The sequence below is a fragment of the Epinephelus lanceolatus genome, chromosome 23 (genome assembly GCF_041903045.1).
Source record: "Epinephelus lanceolatus isolate andai-2023 chromosome 23, ASM4190304v1, whole genome shotgun sequence".
Classification (NCBI taxonomy): Eukaryota; Metazoa; Chordata; class Actinopteri; order Perciformes; family Serranidae; genus Epinephelus; species Epinephelus lanceolatus.
This window is the reverse complement of record NC_135756.1, coordinates 14,674,419-14,696,328: the sequence shown is the minus strand read 5'-3', so window position 1 is coordinate 14,696,328 and position 21,910 is coordinate 14,674,419. Positions and strand designations below refer to the sequence as shown.

Here is a 21,910-nt window from a genome sequence, read left to right as displayed (position 1 = left end):
GTTGCAAGGCCATTTAGTTGCAAATGGGTGCACGTAGTTGCAAGGGGAATCTTTGGTCTGAAGGCTGCTTAAGAGAGACGATACAGTTGCTTCACGCTGAAAACGCACATGCGTTTGGGCATGACTTTTCACATGTAAAAACTTTTGCTTTTTAATTTCATAATCATGATTGAAGGGGTTTTTAAAATGAGCTGGTTTTGTACTTTTATGGTGATTTAAAAATAGAAAAATTGTCCAATTGTACATTTTAAGAACAGTGCCTGAAATGAATCATAAAATGGGCACCCACAGCTCTCTGCTCTGGGGTTTAAACTTAAAAACTACCTAAACTTAGACAAACTCTCAACATTTCCTGGACCTTTCTCATGTTGCACACTCTGACTCCTGGCAGGAGAGGCACAGGTGTAACTAATCACGTTAACGATGGCCCTGCCACATTCAAGTGTTCCAGTAAACCAGCAGCCTCAACACCAGGACAGACCTAATCAAGGTTATGAGTCACACCTGTGTTTGACAAGCCAACAGGAAAGGTCCATTCTGCTTGTATATGTCCTTGTAATGCCTACCATACACTAAAAGACTTAAAAGAAAAGACTCAAATCTGACACCCTCTCACATCTACAGAAACTGTGACTATTTTTGGTCACATAAAGACTGGGGATCTTGCACGGTCACTTTTTGTAAGACTACAACTAGATTCCCTATGAGATTATTTCCTGTCCTGCTCCTGTTGGAAAATATTACACCAAACTCCCATTTAAAAACTATGACAGGTCTGTACATGTCTGCAGGTAGGAGCAAACTGTGAGAATGAGAGGTGACCTGTTTGAAAAATTAAGATTTCTAACTAAAACAAGTGCTGGTTGGTGGATCAGATACACACTGAATTTAACACTGACTATTGCTCACTTCACAACTTCACAAGGAGTTTCTCCTCCTTTCCCACATCACAAAAGGACCAAGACTTTTTAACATCCTCGCACCTCCTCTGAGTCTCCTTTGTGTTTACTGTTTACCTGGTTTGCTACTTCCTGTTTGGTGCTGGACCATGCACAGCTATTCTTCACTATTTGCGTGAGCCAAGACTAAAAATGTACGATAACATTAAACATGTTTGATTTTGATGGAATGCCAAAACATAAAAAAGACTGACTTTAGACAGCTTGGAGTTTTTCGACCACCTGATGGATTGGGATCACAGGAGCGCACACCAACTGAGCTAAAATTGCGTAATGTGACTGCAGTTGGTTTGGATCGGGGAACACGTTCTCACCACAAACAAACTACACCAGAGTTTGTTTGTAACCGGACCGAGACCACCTCTTCAAGAAGGTCTTGGTCCGGTTGTTTTGGTGCACACCTGAGTGGGATTGCTGTGTTCACACCTGCACAAACGAACTGCACTTTGGGGACAAACGAACTTGAGTTTGATTGAAGGTAACCTTCAGGAGTGAACGCAACCTTTGATTCCCCTTTCAGTTTTAGGTAGAGCTGTTACAGCAGCACACCGCTGAAAAGAGACGAAAACAAGTTGCGGTGAAAAAACGGCTCTCAGCCACGTTAAAGCCTACTGGTTTTACTGGGGTTTTAAGAGTGGAGTGAAGTGACGGTGATGCGTCAGAATTTAAAAACAGAGAAAACTTAGCAAATTCAGATTCTAAGCAATTTCAGTATAATGATTCCATGAACAAAACTTACAGCATTATATGGTTCATTTGAATTTTAAGCTATTTTCAAGGTATTCCAGTACTTATTTTTTCCTCTCAATATTCAGCCAGCTTGTGCAACCCTGAGATTTACTTTCACTTGTCTTCTAATTTTCCTGTTTTGAGCTTTCCTGCTGTCCAACTCAAATTCCTGGGAACAGGTTCTCGCTGTGATTGATTGGCCTTCATGTGATCTGTGTGTATCCATGGAGGATGGCTGGCATAATCCCCTGCCAACTGTCAAACGTAACATCCCGCTCGCTCCAAGCCTTTGAAGCGTCCACATATCTCCTCCACTCTGGATCCTCATTTGGAAATTCAGCGTCAATTTCGGTGGCTTTTCCCCTGCACTCCATTTTATTCCCTTCCACTTTATTATCCACTTTCTCTCTCTCCTATTAACCCTTCTCTCATTCTCTCCGCCCCTCTCTTTCCACACATAAACATACAGTATTACGCTCCCGAGCCTTCATCTTTTAACGGTGCCATTCATTATTAGCTCTGGTTTTATTAATCCCAGAAGTGTGTGGTCTGCCTGTTGACACTGTAGCGTGCAGAGTGTTTAAAACATGTCTGAAGAAACAGCAGGATACGGCTGACTTCATACGCGCACTGTTTAAAGCTGCTGTGGACTGACGCAAGACAGCAGGGGTTCAATCTTCCGGACTTTTCTTGTTAAAGTCATGTCCAATTTAAACTGCCTCTAACTCTTTCCAGCACGCTGGGCCGATCATGCATGAGATTTCCACCACTTATATGAGAGATTTAAATCAAAATGTTATCTTGTTGCCCTCCTAAATCTATTTTTCCATAAAACTCAATGTTCTTGTGCTGCATCATGCCAACCTTGATTTTTAAAACATTAATTAAACATTAAAAGGCACATTTTTCTTGCTCTAAAGTTGAGGTGGGAGCTGCATCACCCCACCGTGGAGCGATTCATTCTCGGCGACATGTTCATGGAAAGGCCCTCAAAGTTTTGGACACACTGTGTTTGCACAACACACATCCAGCAGCACTCACATTTGATGCATTACCAGTGACATGCTAAATTGTGATGAAAGGTACAACGAGGCATGCATCCAGTTCTTTTTCCAGCACTCTTAATGTGTACTGGATTCTGCTGACTTGGCGCGACTCACCCGAGTCATCAGACAGCAGCACTGGCTGGCATTGAGAGGGCTGACTTTGATAGAGTGACCTAATTACCCCATAGTTCTCCCCCATGAAAGCCCTGCTGCTGCTGGCACAGAGACCTGTAATGAGACGGGTCACAGGTTGAAGCCTTGCGTGCTGTCCACCAGGACAACTGATAGAAGCGGGAGGTGCCAGCGGTGTTAACGTGACATTAAAGGGCTTCCTGTTTGAGTAATTTAGGGACATAATGTATGAAAGGAGGTTCAAGACAACATCGGGATCCTTGATGATCTTGATCAAATGTCACGCATCTGATTTAGCTTTGTTGGCTTTGTTGTAGTTACTTGAAAGACTCTCATAAATTATTGAAAATAATTATGAACATCTTCAATGCGCATACCAAGTACAAAAGTACAATGGGCCTCATACAAGAACACTTGCACAGACAGATTAGTTTTTAATTGGCATCAATAAATAATGAAAGACCCTCTTTACACTTCAAATGTCTTGAATCCCAATAAAATCCACATGCTAATTACAGATGCCACATACGCATCAGAGTTAGCTAAATAAAAAAATCTGACTGCTGACTTTATGTCTAATTTATACGTGTGTGGAAAAGCTTCCACAGAGCCGCAGACACAGCTTATGGGGCCCGTAGAGCACTGCAGAACCACTGCATGCACCTTGTGAAAATGTGACAATGCCAGGTACCACACACTTCATGTTTGATTGGACATAAGAGCGAAGAGGTGGGATTTCCAGACAATTACCTCACATCCTTGACGACAACAACAACAAGCATGGACCACTTTGAAGAAAGGCTAGCGGAGCAGGTTAGAAGATATCATCTGATTACAAGATTACATGTACCCGCACTTGTCAGTTACCTATACTGTAAAGGCCCAGACACACCAAACTGACTTCAGAGAACTAGCTGAGACGGATGCCCCGTGCTGAGTCCCCCGACATCGACGTGTCTCAGCCAAAAAAGTCGCACATGAACACACCGCAAAGTCAACCAGCATGTACGTTCTGCGTCTGCGTGAGAAGAAATAACTCTCCACACCAGGGGTTGTCTGTATTTGTCATTCAAAAATGGAAACCGGAAGGACGTGTTGACGCTAGTTAACCAGTTAGCGCATTAACAACACAATCCAATGTTGAAAGAACAAAACATATTTACTGTGTGTCAGTGAACAATAACGCAAATCATCAGGAAACCTTTCTGCTGAAGAGTTTATATCCTTATATAACAAGTTTGTTTTGGTCTCATGCCCTCTTGACTTTAGCTGGTTGTTTACTTTCCTCATTTCTGTTTTTATTCTCATGCGCCAAGCTGAACTGCCAATCAGAGTGATTTCATTCACCAACGGGCTCCGCAGTTGCCTATACTAATTCGAAATGCTGAATTGGCGGGAAAAAAAGCTGAATAGCATTAATGAGTGCCAAAGGTACAGGACACGTCGCACCAACAAGTGCGGCAGACACTCACCAACGGCCCAACTTTGACCAACAGCCGACCGTTGTAACCTCATGCCACTCCTTTAAGTGGATCGGTCCATCATGTAATGTCAGAGGTCAGAAACAAAAGCTAAAACCAAAAAGGTGGAGTGGAAAAGGTTAGAGACAAAAATAATAAAGTACACTGAGCTGATGCTGCAAGAAGGCTGACACTTGCGTACAAACATTCCAGGTCAGGGGCAAGAAGAGGAAGTTGCTGCCCACTGCTGAGGACGAGCAACATGACACCTCTCAGCAGGTGATACTATACTATACTGCAAGTAGTGACGGGGCCGTGCTAAAGAAAAATTGCCAGGGCTGAATTTTGTTCCAAGTTTGACCCTGGAAGATACCGACCTTTGGTAATGCTGCCCTGGCTTCTCCCTTTCATCAAGCATAAAGGAAATGAGGGCAAGTATGAAGCGACAGTGGAGATAAACTGTGCAAATTTCAATAGCAAGTTTTGTTCTGCTGTTATGTGCTACATGCAATCCTCCGCAGGTCTATATGTGCCTGACGCTTGCAAGAATGCAGAGGCGCACAGACATTAGTTTTCTGATGCTACATGCAAATCGATGTTGGCCATACCCCAGTCCAGAGGGTAGTGGTAATGCAACCGAAGCTCTTTGGTGACTGACAAGGATATCAGAAGAAAAATAACAATTAGTTTGGTAAAAAATGGCTGCCTAGCTAATAACTATAGACTGCCACATGGATGAATGACATTTATGGACCACATCAAGCGATTTAAAACAAGTTTGTGCAGTTATGATGCTGAATCCGACTTATTTTATATAAGATACGTTAAGGATCAGAAGAAGAAAGTGTTCTTGCCAGAAACATCTGAACATACTTTCTAGTAAACCCATGATTGAAAGCTAAATACAGAGCAACAGAGGGCATCATTTCACAGCCCAGCGCTTCTGCTACAAGATAATTGGCACAACATCCCTCAAGGCGTCAGCTGGTTACACTGAACTTAATTTGCGTGCCTCCAGCACTCATTGAGACAAACGAGGAGGAGGAGTCCGGGACACTTTAAGGACACAATAAAATCCCTCTATTGTCCATGTGCCTCGAGTGACATGCTATCTTTCATTCGACAGGTGCGCACGTTGAAGTTTCAGTTGGAAAATCCAAAGGTGTGGAGGATTAGGGAAAGTGAGATTAAGTCCTCACATCTAATCCAGCCTTATTTTTATTCAAGGGACTATATTTAATTTCACACCTTTTAATTTAGAGCTTTTAACACAGGGTATAATCACTGACGTCTTTGTTATTCAGTCGGGTAAATGCTTACAATCCTTTGCTTAACATTTAAACAAACATCTTTTAATGAAATCAATCTTGCCAAAGTTTCCCAGTTTACCTCAGGCTTAGCGGAGAGATCAGAGCCTCCCCGTACACCAACAAAAGCAAACAATTTCCCCCGGACCCCGTCTAAAGCCTGGAACCTCATTCATCAACCTGTTTGTTTTAGCCATTGACAATGTGAGAGTGGGAAGAACAAAGACATCATGTTCTTATGATCCTGGCATGTAAGGCTCATTCTGCCTTCTCAACAGGCTGCAGTGCTAACACCGCACCTTCCTTTGTCTCCATCTATCACTTTGTAACTCTCCCTCCGTCCTACCTCGTCTCATTTCAAATCCCATCTCAGTCTGATTAGGGAGTTAATAGGATGAGAAATGGAGTGCCAGCCGAGGCGCATCTGTCTCCTCTGCTACACTGCGGCTGATTTGCATTTCCTTATTGTTTGTGGCTGCTGTAAGGCAGCGGTCAGATCATGTGATGTGGAGGATTTTTCAATCTTTCACTCCATTGTGGACGAAATGGAACATTTTTTTCATTGAATAGAAAACAGCATTGTTCTTTGCAAACTCCCCCATCTACCATTCAGTTCTGACTGCGCCTCGGTGGCAGAACGTGACGCCAGGTCGTCCATTCCCAAAGTGCTTTCAGGGCACAGTAGGTGAGAAAGACCACAAACAGATAAAAGACAGGAAGTGAGAGCATAGTTTCCCTCTCTTCGCTTATGCTCTCTTGATATCCCTTTTGTGTTCCCATGCGTCCCGAGATGTCTGGCTCATAATCGAGGAAACGTTTGCCCACATAGCTGGCGACCGGCACGTAACGAGCTCCCCGCCGAGATAACCGTGACCGGGGCAATAGAGTAGGGCAATGCCAGAGTGATAAACGAGCCAGATGTGCTGGAGGTGGCGGCGTGGCGCTGGAGGGGAGGGTGTTGGCACCAGGACTCTGACGTGCTGGCACAGGGACGCTGGCCAGGGCTATTGTGTCTGGACAGAGAGGTGGAGGCTGCTGATAATATCCCTGCTCTCCTGTGTGATAAATACACAGGGAAATGGGATTTTTCATAATGGCTTCTGACAAGCACAGAGGGTGATGAAATCTTTCAGAGCGTAATGCAACAGACTCGAGCGAGTGGTGCTGGATGTCTCTCAGGTTGTGGTTTCATTTCCAAAGCTCTGTGTCTACTGTCTTTGTTTAAACAGGGGCAGACAATAATACAGTACAATCCCAACAAATACTGCATTATAAGGTTTGAAATCTCTCAGTAAATTGGATTTTCTTTTCTCAATATTTCTTTGTTTTTCATCATCGCAGGCTGAGATGGTGTCTGAGACGTGGCCCGTTCAACAGATGTAACCTCTTCAACCCTGCTGACCTACCTGTGGGTCAATCAGTACAAAAACTCATGCTATGCAGCCAACGCTTTACTCAGACCCACAGAACTTTATTTTCTAGGCAAGAATCCAGTATGTCATATGTGCACATTGAACAGAAGTTAGAGCCTGAAACATTTTAAATGTCTTTAGCTGCAAAGTTTGAGAATTGATATTCATCCTCAGGCTATTCAGGGGGAAATTAAAAAAAGTTTCAGGAGGAAAACAAATTGATTAAAGGGGTCGTTTGGATCATTTGAAGTGGGGTTGTATGAGGATCTGGTGCATACTTTTTATATTTACTGCAGTATATGGCGGTCTGTGCACCTCAAGTTTGGAGGAGCAGGCTGGAGAATGTACTGTTGTGGACAGGGAGAGCAACAAGACATTTCAGCCACCTAAAATCAGTTTAAGTGTACACTATATGTAGAATATATATTCATTGCTTCATTGGCTGTCAGACAGCAATTTCAAACAGGAAACAGAGGCCGCTATGTTGCTTTCATCAAAGCCAGATTCCGTTGAGAAAAACAGTGATTTAATACTGATGAACACAGGAGCTGCTGGTTTACTGCTGCCTCAAACTGTAAGTTAGTCAGTCCCTTCAAGATGTTGCCAATCACAACAGTTCACGCAAATTCAGTCAGACCCCATGATTTCTGCCCGACCATGCAATTTTGTCCAATCACTGCAAACTTGCCGCAATTTCGACTATTTAAAACTGGTTACATGTAATTTCGTTGTAGAGCTGTACACAGTGTGTTGATTTGTTTGGCCTCTCCTTGCCAAACATTCTCTCTGTTAATCATCGGAGTGCTGCTGTACTGGGGACAGAGTCACACACACAGTGACGGGGCTAACTGTTAGCATCACATGGCTAATGTCACCAAATGGTTATTAGCAGGTTTATCTAGAGTCATTTTAGTGTTGGTGTGAGATTATTTGGGATCGTTTCTGAACACAAGAGTAAGAGACTGAACACATCTACCTTTCTATATTGACAAAATTTACTCGATACGATACTTAGATTCTCTATACTCTATTCTCTATACTTATATTCGTGAAAATTCCATTATCTGTACTAGATACTCGTTTGGTCAGAGTGTTTGGCTCAACCCTAAGAGTGACTCACAGGGACGGTCCTTAAGCGCTACAACAGCTGATCGTCTGCCATTAGCTGTCGGCCCCCACCATCACAAAAAGACTCTACGTCTTTGGGAAACACTGAATACTCAGAATCTGAGACAGCATTTTTTGAAATTTTAACTTGCCCATACAATAAAAAAAACAAAAACACCATAAACAACACTGTTTTTTTTTTTTTTTTAAGATTATTTTTTTGGGCGTTTTGCCTTTAATGGACAGGACAGTGTGAGAAATGGGGGAGAGAGACAAAGTGGGGGGACGACATGCAGCAAAGGGTTGCAAGCTGGAGTCGAACTCGCAACCGCTGCAGCGAGGCATCACCTCTATACATGGGGCGCCCGGACTATCCACTAAGCTACTGACGCCCCAACACATATATTGTTTAAGTTTTCTTGGATCTATGGGACTCAGTGTTTATTGTTTTATTGTTTATTGTGCTGCAAATTTGAAACTGTTCTCTAACTATGTTGTTGCCTGAGGCATCAGGAAGAATGTAATTTTGCTTGTATTAAGTTTTTAACTGTCTGCCCCAGGAAGAGTAGCTGCTACTAATGTGGTAGCTAACGGGGATCCAAATAAACAAGTAAATACATAAAGGCATCAGTAGACCAGCAGCTCCTGTGTTAAGCTAACCGAAATGCTGTTTTGCCGACCGGATACAGCAAGAGTCTAATCTACCGGTTAGCTCCGCTGGTAGCGCTCTGGATACATCACCCCATGTATTGTTCTGATTGGTCGTAGTGTTATCCAATTGTGTGCAGTGGTATTTTCAAATGCATGCTTGGTGCCGCCCCTTGAGTTGGGCCATTTTCATTACTCATGGCCAGTAGGGTTTGGTCGGTATGAGGAAAAAAAGGGTCAGGTTTTTGTGAAAAACCGCATCAAGTCGGTAATACCAGATTTTCGCCACTTGGGGGTGCAGTTGACTCATTTAAAATAAAAAACGACCATAGGACAACAGAGTGACAGTAACACGCTGTTTCTTTTATTCCTTACAAATAAATTTGCAGGTTTAGCTTACTCAATCAGTGCAAACAAGGGTTGCCTCCTTCGTCTGGCTCAAAGCCAAAGTGTTGCCATATTGGCGCATTCTTTGATTTCTTTGACACTAAATTGTCCGCCATTATCGACTCCCCGTCACTATTAAACAAACTCCAGGCTACAGTAGAGGCCTCGGCGCATGCGTACTCGCACCCCCTAGCTCAGTCCCCGCCCCACCCCCACCCCCTCTCTCTCCTGCTCGCTGTGCGCTTGGCGAAGAGGCAGACACAGGCTGTAAAATGATGTATGCGGTCCGGTCGGTCTCAAAAAAAAAAAAAATAAAAAAAAATAAAAAATAAAGCCGGTTCAAGACGGAGTACCGAACCGAATTGGTATTACCGAGAACCGACCCAACCCTAATGGCTAGACCCTAAATCTTTCTAGATTTGGGTCTGGATTTCCAGGCTAGGAGTCTGGTGGATTTGACGAAAACACAGATGATAAACTGAAGCTTTCATTGGTTGGCCTATTAGAGTGGGTGATCTGATGGAAAAGTAAAGTGATGCAAATATGACTCTCAGTATGACTACACTTAAACCGTTACTGTTTTTTTTTTGGTGCCTAAAATACATTCTGCTGCTGGCCCATCTACAGCAGTACACTGCTTAGCTTCTGTGTCAGTACTCCTGTCTGCTTCTCCAAACTGGGGGCGTGCCGACTGACATTCACTGTAGGTAATACACTGATTAATAATAAGTAACTCACACAGTCCCACTTCAAAAAAATCCAAACTATCCCTTCAAGAAGTGCAAAAGAAGTCCCATTTTCTTTTGCAATCTACCATCTCTCTTTTCATTGTCTCTGATTTGCAGTCATGATTGAACATTTGTCTGCTTCATCATCTACAAAAGACTTCCATCCTTCTTCCTGCTGCGTGGGTACACTAACATGATTTAGCAGCTTTTAATAAACGACTGGGTACAATTTGAAAGACAGGTGTTGTTTTGCATCTGTGCTCAGGCCTAACAGTAGAGAAAGAACACACACACACAGGCGTGAGTCACTCCTGCCAGAAAGCGAGAAGAAAAAACATCATAACTCCCTCCCTTTCCCCTCTCTGATCTCTGTGCGCCGCTCACCGCAGGCCCTCTAATAACAGTTGTGGGTTATCATGCCGCCAGAAACGACTACTGGAGAAGCTGCCCCACAGGTACGGTAAAGCCGCACACACTCGGAGGCAGAGCATGTTTTCATTCTGAGCCTCGCTGTGTAAATAAGACGGTCACACACAAGTTTGTAATGTACTGCAGTTTGTATATACCAGAAAGTTCCATAGGACATTTGTGATGTACTATACAAGGTTACATCACAACCTTTGCAACAAACAGAGGTATTTATAGATGTTTCCTCAAGAAGAAACAACTATAAAAAGACTCCCAGGCACACACGCACACCACACAGAGCCAGACTGTCCTTGCTCGGTAAACCCAAGGGGACTTTTTATTACGCTAGTTATGCATTTTACGAGGGCCATCATGTTGGCTAAGGAGCAGTTTCCCTAATCAAATGTAGAGTGCCTGTGAGAGGAGCTTTTCCAGTCAAACACTGATCCCCATAATCAGATGAGTCACTGCGTCAAGATTGTCTTCCTCGGATAACTTGGGTTTGAAGGAGAAAATGGAGTCCTGCAGTTTGTTCTTTTGCTGCAGTGTGTGTCCGTATGTTTGGAGTCCTTACCTGACAAGTGGAACAAATCATTTACCAGAGTAGGACGTGTTATTGTTTTCCTGCACATACCTTTTGTCACTTTGAATTGGGAGAGAAAACAACTCGCCCCGAAAATAGCTTTTCCTGTGCAACTGCTCTCTTTCCCGAAACGCATACAAACACATATAATGAGGCTGAGATCCTAATCTAAATTTCCTTGCATTAATGTGTATCTGTTTACTGCAGCAAACTGAAGTAGCGAGGAAGTGGAAAACTTCCCCTGTGCATATAGTTTCTTCCTGTTTAGCAGATGACAAATGAGAATAGCTTACTTTTCATGCACCAACTGTGCGGTTTGCACCGGCAAACAGCTTTCCTAATTACACCCCTAATGAAAAGCAAACAGCATGCACACACAAAACTTAATCCACCATACAGGAACCATTAACAGCTGGCTGGATGAGGTATGCCTCTGAGGGAAGGAAGAGGAAACTGGCGGAGACGCCAAGAGCCCCTGAACACACCGGCCCCTGTGGCATGCATTCATTTACCTTTCCTAGCAGGAGGAGAAGCGCCTGGCGAAACCGGAGCCTCTGGAACACAAAGAGGTCGTACACAGCCGACACAGCCAGCACCGTCACTCCCTGCTCCTTCCACAGCATGCTGGCTGCTGCGCACCACAGGCTGCCCAGCATCCAGGCCCAGCACCGGGTGACAGAGCCGCCGCCGCTGCCGCATCGCCTGGTCTGAAAAGTCCCACGTGGGTCCCTGCGAAGCCCGCAGTGTCTCACGTAGCAGAGAAGAGACAGCAAAAAAAACAACGCAGCGCCAACGTCCGCCCTCCCGACCACACCGGCAACTGCTTCAGTGTGAACCGGGTGAGAAGCAAAGAGAAGTCCAGCCAGAAGGCTCCACAGGCCTCCGCCGAGGAGCGGGCGACTGAAGGCCGTGAAGAGGGCGGTGACCAGCCCGTGCAGCACCACGTTCAGCAGGTGGTAGCCCCAGGGACGCAGGCCATGCAGGGTGTAGTTGAGGCGGAAGGAGAGGGTGCAGAGTGGGCGGTAGGACTTGTGGCTGCCGCTGTGGGTAAGCAGGGTACCCCAGAAGTCGTCGTACAGGATGTTGGTCCACGGAGTCTCAGGAAGGAGGTCCTGGTTGGTCTTGATGGCTCGGCTAAAAAGAGAAGAAGAAATACATTTTTAAGTCGTCATGTGATCAATTGGTAATACAGTTGTTAAAAAATAGACAGCAAGCAGCTTTAGGTTTTATAAAAAGAATTATATATAGTTGATGTGGCAATTGCAACATTCATTCATTCATTTTCTATAACCACTTATTCTGTTAGGGGTCGCAGGGGGCTGGAGCCTATGTGTTTAACTAAGTGTTTATTTCCTCAGTTTTTATACACTAAAGTGTTTTATAAGTTGTTACTTTCATGTCGTGTCTGTTTTATTATTTAATTATTCACACCTATTGTATTTAGAGTCACCAATTAACCTGCATGTCTTTGGACTGTGGGAGAAAGCCGGAGTACCCAGAGAAAACCCACGCTGACACAAGGAGAACATGCAAACTCCACACGGAAGGGCTCCCCCACCTCAGGGTTCGAACCAGAAACCTGGTTGCTGTGAGGCAACAATGCTAATCACTACACCATCACATCGCAATTCCAACAAAAAATGCAAATTCATCCAATCCTACATCCCACATTTACCAACAAAAATTACTGCTACAGGCCGTGCAAGGCAATTCCCTGATGGTCTCAATGACAGCGGGTGTAAACTGTTTTGCACCCTTTGCAGTGACATGGATGTACGACATGGATTGACGAACACTTTTCTACAAAACACCCACAGAGTGGCTAAAATGCATGGACAACACACAAGAAAAACGTCTGTGCCAAATTTTGAGAAATCCCTCAAGGTGATGGAGATATTCTTGTTCAAACAGACCTTGACCTTTGACCACCAAATTCTGATCAGTTCATCGTTGTGTTCAAGAGGACGTTTGTGCCAAATTTGAAGAAATGCCTAGGCATTCCTGAGATATCGCATTCAAGAGAATAAGGACAGATGGACAACCTGAAAATATAACACCTCCAATCACAGACGTCGCCTGCACTGCAGCGTTAAAAAAAAAAAAAAAAAACACCTAAAAATGTTGCAACATGCATTCCAATTTTTGAGAAAAGCTAACTTGAAATGAGGCTTTTCAGGCTGCAACAATTCCCCAAATAATGGTGGAGGGGCTGCTTATATACTGAAACTAAGCATTATAACATGTGAGTATGAATAAATCATTAATTTTCAAAAAACTGAAAACCGTGCGAACAACACGGCCTCGTATGGAATAATATGTTTTCCATGTTGCTGACGATCCAGTCATAAGTGAAATCTAATAGACAAATGCAGCGAGGACACCAAATGTAATAAACAGGCCACAGAGTGTGTGATTAAATACCCAGACGAGTCTCTCCCTCACACACAGCATGTACATATGTCACAGACACACACACGTACACACAGGTGGTTTCACACCCCCAAGGCTGCTGTGGAGTCTCATAATTAGCGGATCATTACTGAGGACACGAGCTGCATTCGTGTACACTCACAGACTGCAACAAATGAGGTTCACCACAGGGATTAAGAGTGATGAATGGCAGCTACAACAACTCGGAGGCAAATGGGAGAATCCCCCACAAGACATAAAGTATTACTTAAAAAAAAAAAAAATTCTTGAAGCTTTGCAGCCTGCTGGAAAAAATAGAAATGCTACCTCACAAAACAAAGAAAGTGGCTCCACAATCAGATTGAAAGAAGAAAATAGTAATTTGATGCAAAAAGTTTTTTTTAAAAGGGCTTCATGAAACCACAATCAGCTGCAGACATTACCACCTACCAAGTACCAAGCTTACTCCAGTACTGGAGCAAACAAAGGAAATCTTTTTTTAAATCACCTTATCGTGAAAAACCATCCTCTAAGGAAAACACACCAGGCCTCATACTGTATTTGCATGTTGCAATATGAAAACATATGGTTATGTGAGAGTGAATGTCACAGGCCATGTCTACACAAAACGGAGAGTTTTAGGCACAGACTGTTTAAAATAATGGACATAGCTGCTTGGAATTTCAGCGGTCACCATCTTGGGTTTTTTTAAAAGCCAGAAGTGACCATATCTGGGAGAGAGGCTGGAGCTGTGGTGGAGTGAGGGGTGGAACTGACTGAGAAGCCGAGGACACTAACAGCAGTCAGTCTGTCACTCATTAATTATGTGTAAATTCAAAGCCTTAATGAAATGCACACTGTTAAGTTCCATAAAAATATACCCCTGTACAGTTGCCATGAAGGGGGAAATTAGCTATAGAGACCAAAACCTTTTTTTCCACGTGTTTATTTCTGCTGTTAAATTGCACATTTTTAATATGGGAGTTTATTGAAGCCAGCCTCTAGTGGCCATTCAAAGAACTGCAGTTTTTTTGGCAGTACGGCTTTGGTTTCATTTTTTGCTGCTTGGTTTTAGGTCAGTAATTCATAATTCATACTTTTTGAAAACACCTTCTAAGGTACAGATTTTTCAAAATTCAGGTTACTTTGTGTTCATGTGGTAAAACGGAGTGTTTGCGTAATGATGATGTCAGCTCCTCAATGTGCATGCACATTGTTGCTTTGAATTAAGAGTAAAAACCAGAAACAATATCAACAACGGTGGACTACCAGTTTATTCATGTGTTGTTAGCGCTGCTTGGTCTAATGGCCACTTTCAACAAATCCTCATACAATGGTACTTATGAAATCTAACAAATAAGTGCCCCACAAATGATGTTAAAAGTTGTATGTAAAGTTATGTAGGTTAGGTTTAGGTAGAGAAACATGGTGATGAAGTACCTTAAGGGTTCTTTAACACCTGCCCTGTTTGGTTCGGTTCAATCCAACTCAACCCTAAGTGTGGTTCATTTGGGCAGATGTGAGCACAGCAATTACACTCAAGTGCGCACCAAAACAACCAGACCGAGACCTTCTTAAAGAGGTGGTCTCAGTCCGGTTATAAATGAACTCTGGTGCAGTTCGTTTATGGTGAGAACGTGTTCCAACCTGGATCTGAACCAACTGCAGTCACATGACACATTGTTTGGGTTAAACATGAGCATGTTACAGTCCTGGAGGATTATTAATGTGCACCTCCTCCTGTACTGCCTTAATATGCACATTCAGCACATCCAATACATCAAAACATTGTTTTCTAGTTGGAGCCGCGCCTCGTTTTCAAACTGTATGGTTTGACTAAAATGAACAATGACAGCAATATAGTCCACGATGAGCAGCGCTAAAATCAACCTGCGTAGTTGTCCCTCCATTGTGACGTTAGAAAGTGTCACATTTATCGTGCAAGTGTACTCTTCTTCAATGTATTGTTTACTTCCTGGATTTTTCCCACATGGAAATTCTGACCAATCAAGAGCAGCTTTCTCGCACAAGGCATTTGATCTGGTCCGCTTGTAAATGCTGCCGTGAGAACACGAACCAACTCTAGGCAACTATACAACTTTTTAACAAAATGAGTCCCCAATTCGGGCCAAAGCAAGACAACTCTAGGTCTGAAAGCACCCTAAAATCACAGGACATGGACAGTGGTCTCCTGGGGGCAGTCCTCTGTTTGTTTGACCGATCCACCACCTCAACCTGCCTCTGTACGCTGATTTTCAGCCTTTATACTACTTCCTTTTTTACCCCCATTTGCATGATTGCAGCTTTCCGGATCACAGGGATTATATATGAATTACTGGTTTATGATTATGTGGGTTATATAGGTATTGTGGTGCACTACTTTTTGTAGGTATGAGAACAGCCTGATTTTGTAAAACAAAGGCTGTGTGGACAGATTTTTGTTTTGTTTTTAAAATAAAAGGAAAAATATCCATTTTCAAAACTCTTTGTACACATGTAGAGAGGGCCATAAACTCTGTGTTTCCAAGATTTGATCACGCTGACCTTAATGGCAATCGTCTTTTCTCAGGGTTTGATTACGATCAGCGCTGTTTCTGTGCTTGTGCATGGCGCAGCAGAGAGGGAAAAGGACAGCGACAGGGGGGCCAACCGAGGACTTCCTTTGTCTAGAGATTGTAACTTAGTGCTGAGTGCATAAAGAAGAGGGAGGGAGAGATCGGGGCTGCCAGCCTGTGCTGAGAGCAGGCAAGGTAAAAGGGAAAGACTGACAATGAGGGTAAAATGAATCCGGAGTCAAAGCGAGAATTGCTCAATGTGTTAATCCTAATTGAAGTGGTTTTTTTTCCTTTGACGGCCCTGTCATCGCGTGAGCTGTAGTAAATTCCTCAATTTCCCAGGATTGTTCTCAGTCAGGGGAAGGCAAGTGTGTGTTTCTCAGGCTCTCGGTTGCAACAAACCAAAGTGAAACTCTCCCTTGTCCGATATTTCTGAGGGCTCAGAGCATTACATCATCCAGTTTGCAAACCTCTTTTGTTTTTTACTGTAGATCTACAGCGAGCTATTATTTATAAAACGTTTTACAGTCCCAGTACAGTGCGGAGAATGACATGATGGCGAGAAGACTTGGAGCGCTAAACATATGTTGGAATGTAATGATTATCAGCATTGAAAGTTTTATGAATGCTGTGTTTACAATAGTGTCCTGAGAGACTACAGCAGTTTCACATTACATCGACTTCATCCTCAAAATTCACATAAAAGATTTTGATTCATTACAGAAAGAGAATAAATAACATGTGAACCCAAATCTGCCTCTGTGGCCATGTTTTTCCATTCGCTTAGCACACTATCAAACCCAAACATGGCTAGATTCACCCTCACCCGGCTCCCTTGTGTCCCCTGGCATGCCTTGGATCTCAATACTCTCTGGTGATAAATAATTTAAATATTCAAATCAGCGCCAACCACTCATCTCCCTCCCCACTCCCTGCCCGCCACTGGGGGATGAAAAGAAAGCACTGGCCATGAGGGTTTGGGAATGGGTTGAAAGTACCGGTCTGTGCCTGGAAAGGCTCAAGGAATAAATAGCTACATGCAAGGTGTCCGTCTTTGTGTTCGCACATGTGCGTGTGACAGCAGAGCCTTCCGCTGACGGCTTCATTGAGACGTGTCGCTGCAGCGGTGCAGATAGAGTGGTCTCCCGTAGTGATTGCTCTTACAGAGGGGGGTCTTTTGTATTCAGCCACCGTATGTGGGGCAGGCAGGCAGGCTGCGGGGCACTCTATTCACAATCCTCAAAGTACAGGACGGGTTGGGTCCTTTCAATTTTCTTCTTCTATTTTGTGGGGGGAGGTGAGATTGGAGGGATTTCCACCGGGGGCTGAAAAGAGACATTTTTTTTTAGGGGTCCATTTGTAATAGGGTGAGGTCTTCTTTCACCTGTCCACTGCTCTTAGTGGAGAGAAAATTGGCTGTCTTTCAGTGTTTGGGTATGTGTCTTTTCAATACGCAAATGAGGCACTCCACCGCCTCCCCAGCAGTGATCTCACCACCACTGATTTGCTTTTTCATGTACTGTGGCTGCTTACAGGCACGGACTTGGTCTCTTTTAGGGACAGTACGCAAATATACATTGAAATGTGCAAAAAAAAAAAATAAGGGACTGACATTTCCTGTACACTGATTAGATGACTTGAAGTAAAAGCTATTATTCGTTATAATACTCCATCAGCCGCAAAGGAGATGAAGACAAATGGAGGAAGAGGGTTTTTTTTTTCAAAGATCACTCCATGATTTAGTATGGGTGTATGGGTGGAATGGAAATCACTGTATCTCTAAAACATACAGCTGAGGTGGAGCAGCCATAAAAAGCTCCCGCTTCAAATGTTTTCACCCATTAACTGGCTGTTATCAGTTGTCATCAGGAGCATAAATCTGCGGCACCTCCTGTATTTGCATTTGTTGTTAGGCTGTACTAATTGTGACAGGAGCAATAAAGGGAGTCAAGAGACGTGGTATAACGAGCGACAAAATCTGCATAGGAAGGTGGTCAGGGTGGATGGGTGGGTCAAACAAACACAGGACTTTCACCCAGAATAAAGTCTGTGTTTGTTTTGGCTCCCAGGTTTATTCTAACTTTCGTACAAAAAGTCAACTTGCATCACATATGTATCGTACTTAAAGACATATTATGCAGAATTTTCCTGAAAGACTATGGAAAGATACACACAGAAGTAATCCCTCTCAATCATCACTTATGACCCACTAGAAGTGTGTAGTGGTATATTTTTTTAGCAAAGAGTCTACCCTCTGCCTGTATTTTCTTATTTTTTTCTTATTTTCTGTGTTCAGGGTGTTTATGGGTGTGTACCCCCACAGCGATCAGGTGAGGTCGGCACTTTATAAAAAGGTAGCAGCCAGGTGCCAGACCATAAGCAGCAGGTATCTGAGAGATACAGTGCCGAAAAAACACAAATGAAACAGCAAATGAGAGTTAATCTGTGGCTGACTTTTGCTTATTGGCAACAATCCTGCATTGTATACCATTAACTTACATAACATATGTAACACAAGTTAACCTGCGTACCTAATGGTTAGGTAACAAACACCTATTTTAACCCAAGCCATGACTTATTCCTAAACTTAAACCAAACTGCGACCGTTTCACATTAACCACGTGTTTAAAACATACAAGGATGTGTCGGAAAGGCACCTTCTGGTCTTAGGGTAAGTTTATCCTTTACTATAATGAAAGTGATAACAATTTATGACAGCCATTTAATGGACTGACAATATTCAAAAGTGGTGATAAAAAAAAGTTGGAGCACCCTAATCTGTCAGAATACTCTTTAATTATATGTTTACATGTGTTAAATGTGTACAGGGGGATTAAATGAACAGCCTTTGACTAAGCCCTCCTCATGTCAAGTCATGTAACTTAAGGGTTTCGACCTGTCACCAACAAGTACTGAAAATCTTCTTAATATTAAAAGGTGTTCTGTGGAGTTTTCCAGTACACAAAGTTATGTTTATCTTTGTCGTTTCTAAGGCCGCCCCCTAATGGTCAACCAAATGGTGGTTGACCAGAACGGTCATTAGTCGGGAAGATTTCATTAGTGGCTTAGTTGCAGGACAAAAAAAGAGTGGAACTCTCTAAATAAATCAAAACCTATATGATTTAGCACAATCATTACTGCTTTGCCCACAGCGTCATTAACAGGCAGCTCGCTCAGTGTGTGACGTGCACTTGTAGATAAAATATAGACCTATATTAATGAAGGTTCATTAGTACGGTTTTGTATTTCTCTGTAATGTAGCACAGTGTTAACAATGTTACTGATACTATTCTTTCTCACACCTTCAACTCTAACCATTGTGTTGCCCCGCCCAAAATATATTATTTAATAATTACATTAATATCGTAAACATGGTGGTACGTTTTTTTTAAAAATTAGATCAATTAGAAAAGAAGATTCATAAAGCTTTATACAGGTTATGCGTATATGTACAGCTCCTATCCACACACAAGCACACCCATTTACACATATGAACATATAGCATTGTAAGCTCCACGGGCGACTCTAAACAGCTATCTCTAACCATTAAAAATAATTATTATGGAAATTCAATCAGGCTGCATCTAACAAAAATGGCTTGTTTCCGTAATTGCGTCCTTGTAAAGTTCAGTTTACAGATTTCAGATGACAAACACACACCACAGTGCATTACTCTCCCTCCCACTCTGTGGTCTGACTCAATAAACCTACCTTTAGTTTAAATGTTTTTGTGCGCTCTATTAAAAGAACAACAATATTAACTGCGTTTGCAAAACACCGCACTTGAGTCTGTTTTAAATATTTGGGCTCTCATCCAGCCTGTCTGTCTGCAGCGTGCGCACCAGCCGGCCCGCTCCGCTCTAATAAACATCTGCAGTATAAACTGCCATCACTTAACGTAATCAGGACTGGCTGAATTACAACCTTTTGCAGCAGAGTGCATCCTCTTGCTCCCTGATGGCATTAATGAGATGGATTAGCCAATCATCCTGAAAACAGCACTGTTAATGGACACTGGGCTGGACATTATTTAATGCATATCATCACCTCTTTGTTTTGCCTCTTTTTATTTTCCGTTTGTGAATATTATGTCTTTATTTCTAGCCACCCACTTCCCCACCGCCATCCACTCTTTTATCTTGATTTCTAGTCTTTATGAATTCAATATTATCCATCTTATTCCCCCGCCTTGTCACCATTACCTTCTTCCTTTCTGCTCCTTTATCCTTTTTATCTTTAGACTCTCCCTTATTAATGTAACTCATGTGAACTGGTCTGCCTCCGAGTCCCTTTTCAGTGCCCGTCGTCTGGTCAAGATCTATTAAATTTCCATCTCCTTACTGAGCAATCTGAGCACTAATTAAGCACACAGGCCGAGAGCTGCGGCAGACAGGCCTATTCACACAATGCTAATCTTGGGCTGGCGCACCGCTGAAGTAAACACACTACTGATGCTGCTGGCTTTATGCGGGAGTTACGGGAACGCAGATGATTAAGACTCTGCGAGAAGAGAAATCCTCCGTATTGAAGGGACAAAACAAATCCATATCACAGCAGCACAGTGGGAAATGTGTTGAGGTGGAGCCATTAAAGAAGAGTACGCTTACAGGGCTGCCACCTTTATAAACAAGCTAAATCTGCCCGGATCAGCATGTATTTACATCTAATTTGTCCTTAAATGGTGAAGAGAAACAAGAGTCACAGAGGACTTCTCAAAAACAGAGTTAAAGGGCCATGCACCTTAACTGCAACACCCCAAGACTGACTCCAGTAGGGAACATTTTAATATGTCCTCATACAACAGTGCATATGACATCTTACAAATTAGTGCCCTTTTTGGTTAGGCTATGTTTAGGAAAAGAATCATGGTTGGGCTACTTCTATGGCAGTACCATGTAAAGTTGTGGATGGTACCAATGGAACCGTTCAGTACCGTCCCCCTTTCTGTTGGGGTACCTAGCACACAGATCTGGTACTAAAAGGTGGAGCTGTGAACACTGCAGTCTGTTGATTGGTCAAGTGCTAGAGGGAGCAGTGAGTGACAACAACCCCGCCCGCTTTTAAGAGTACTGTTTGTGGTGGAAACATTAGCGTCTAGGTACCATGTCTGAAGGGTTACTTCTGGTTCCAAAGGTACCATACATAAAGTGTTTGGTGGAAACGGGGCTTTGGTTTCACGTGGTACAAGAACAGCATCAACATCTCCTGGGTCAAAGTCCTTGGTTTGTTTGACCTAATCATTCACCCTAAATACCTCCCTACGCGGACCCTGTGGCTCATTATGCTATATGTAACCTGACTCCCTACTTTGCTCCCATCTATGGGCAAAGTCACACAAGACTGCAATCCAAAATTAACACCAGCAAATACTCGCCTTCCATTCACTTTCATTTAATGCGAGCAAAGAGGTGAATAAAACAACTGGTACTTTGACCGGTAAAGTCGCAGCCTCAACCAGTGAGGAAGGTATTGTTGCTGTGCTTAACCAGATGATACTGCATGATATTTGTAAAGAAAAATACAAACTGCCCCATATGAGAGAATCTGCAGTATTAATTAGCAAGCTAACTAATACTGGCTAACAAGCTAGCTTTCCGTGTGCATCACACCCTTAGTAAGTATTGTCTGAGCATGATGATGACGGTCACTCACCAGCATTCGCTCATGTGTGACCATGCCACTGAGGACAGCCTGCAGTGCATAGGTCACATGATTACAGCCTATTGGCTCACAATAATGTGGGTTATGTACAGATTATATTGCATTACTTTTCATAGATATAAATATGACCAGTGACTTTATTGTGTAAAAAGCCTGAGTTTCTCCTATGTTTTTCTTGTTCCCTTGTTCATTTGTATGTGGGTAGGGCAGTTTCTATTTAAATTCAATGTTGGAAGTAATGGTGTTGAGCACTCGTGACGAAGGTCCAGTCAGATTGAAACGTCAGTGTTAACAAATAAATTGTGAAGCTGAGCGAGAGCAGTGTGCGAAATCTTGTGGGGTTAACATGTAGTTAAGTTTAGGCACAAAAACAACAGGT

General features: G+C 43.0%; 1 protein-coding gene across 1 annotated transcript in view; it reads right to left on the bottom strand.

Annotated features, from left to right (window-relative positions):
* tmtc2a (transmembrane O-mannosyltransferase targeting cadherins 2a) overlaps positions 1–21,910 on the bottom strand; it is a 108,299-nt gene that overhangs the window by 46,670 nt on the left and 39,719 nt on the right. Inside the window, exon 2 of the mRNA XM_033614208.2 lies at positions 11,419–12,040. Coding sequence (XP_033470099.1) covers positions 11,419–12,040 — 622 coding nt within the window. The remainder of the gene's footprint in view (positions 1–11,418; positions 12,041–21,910) is intronic.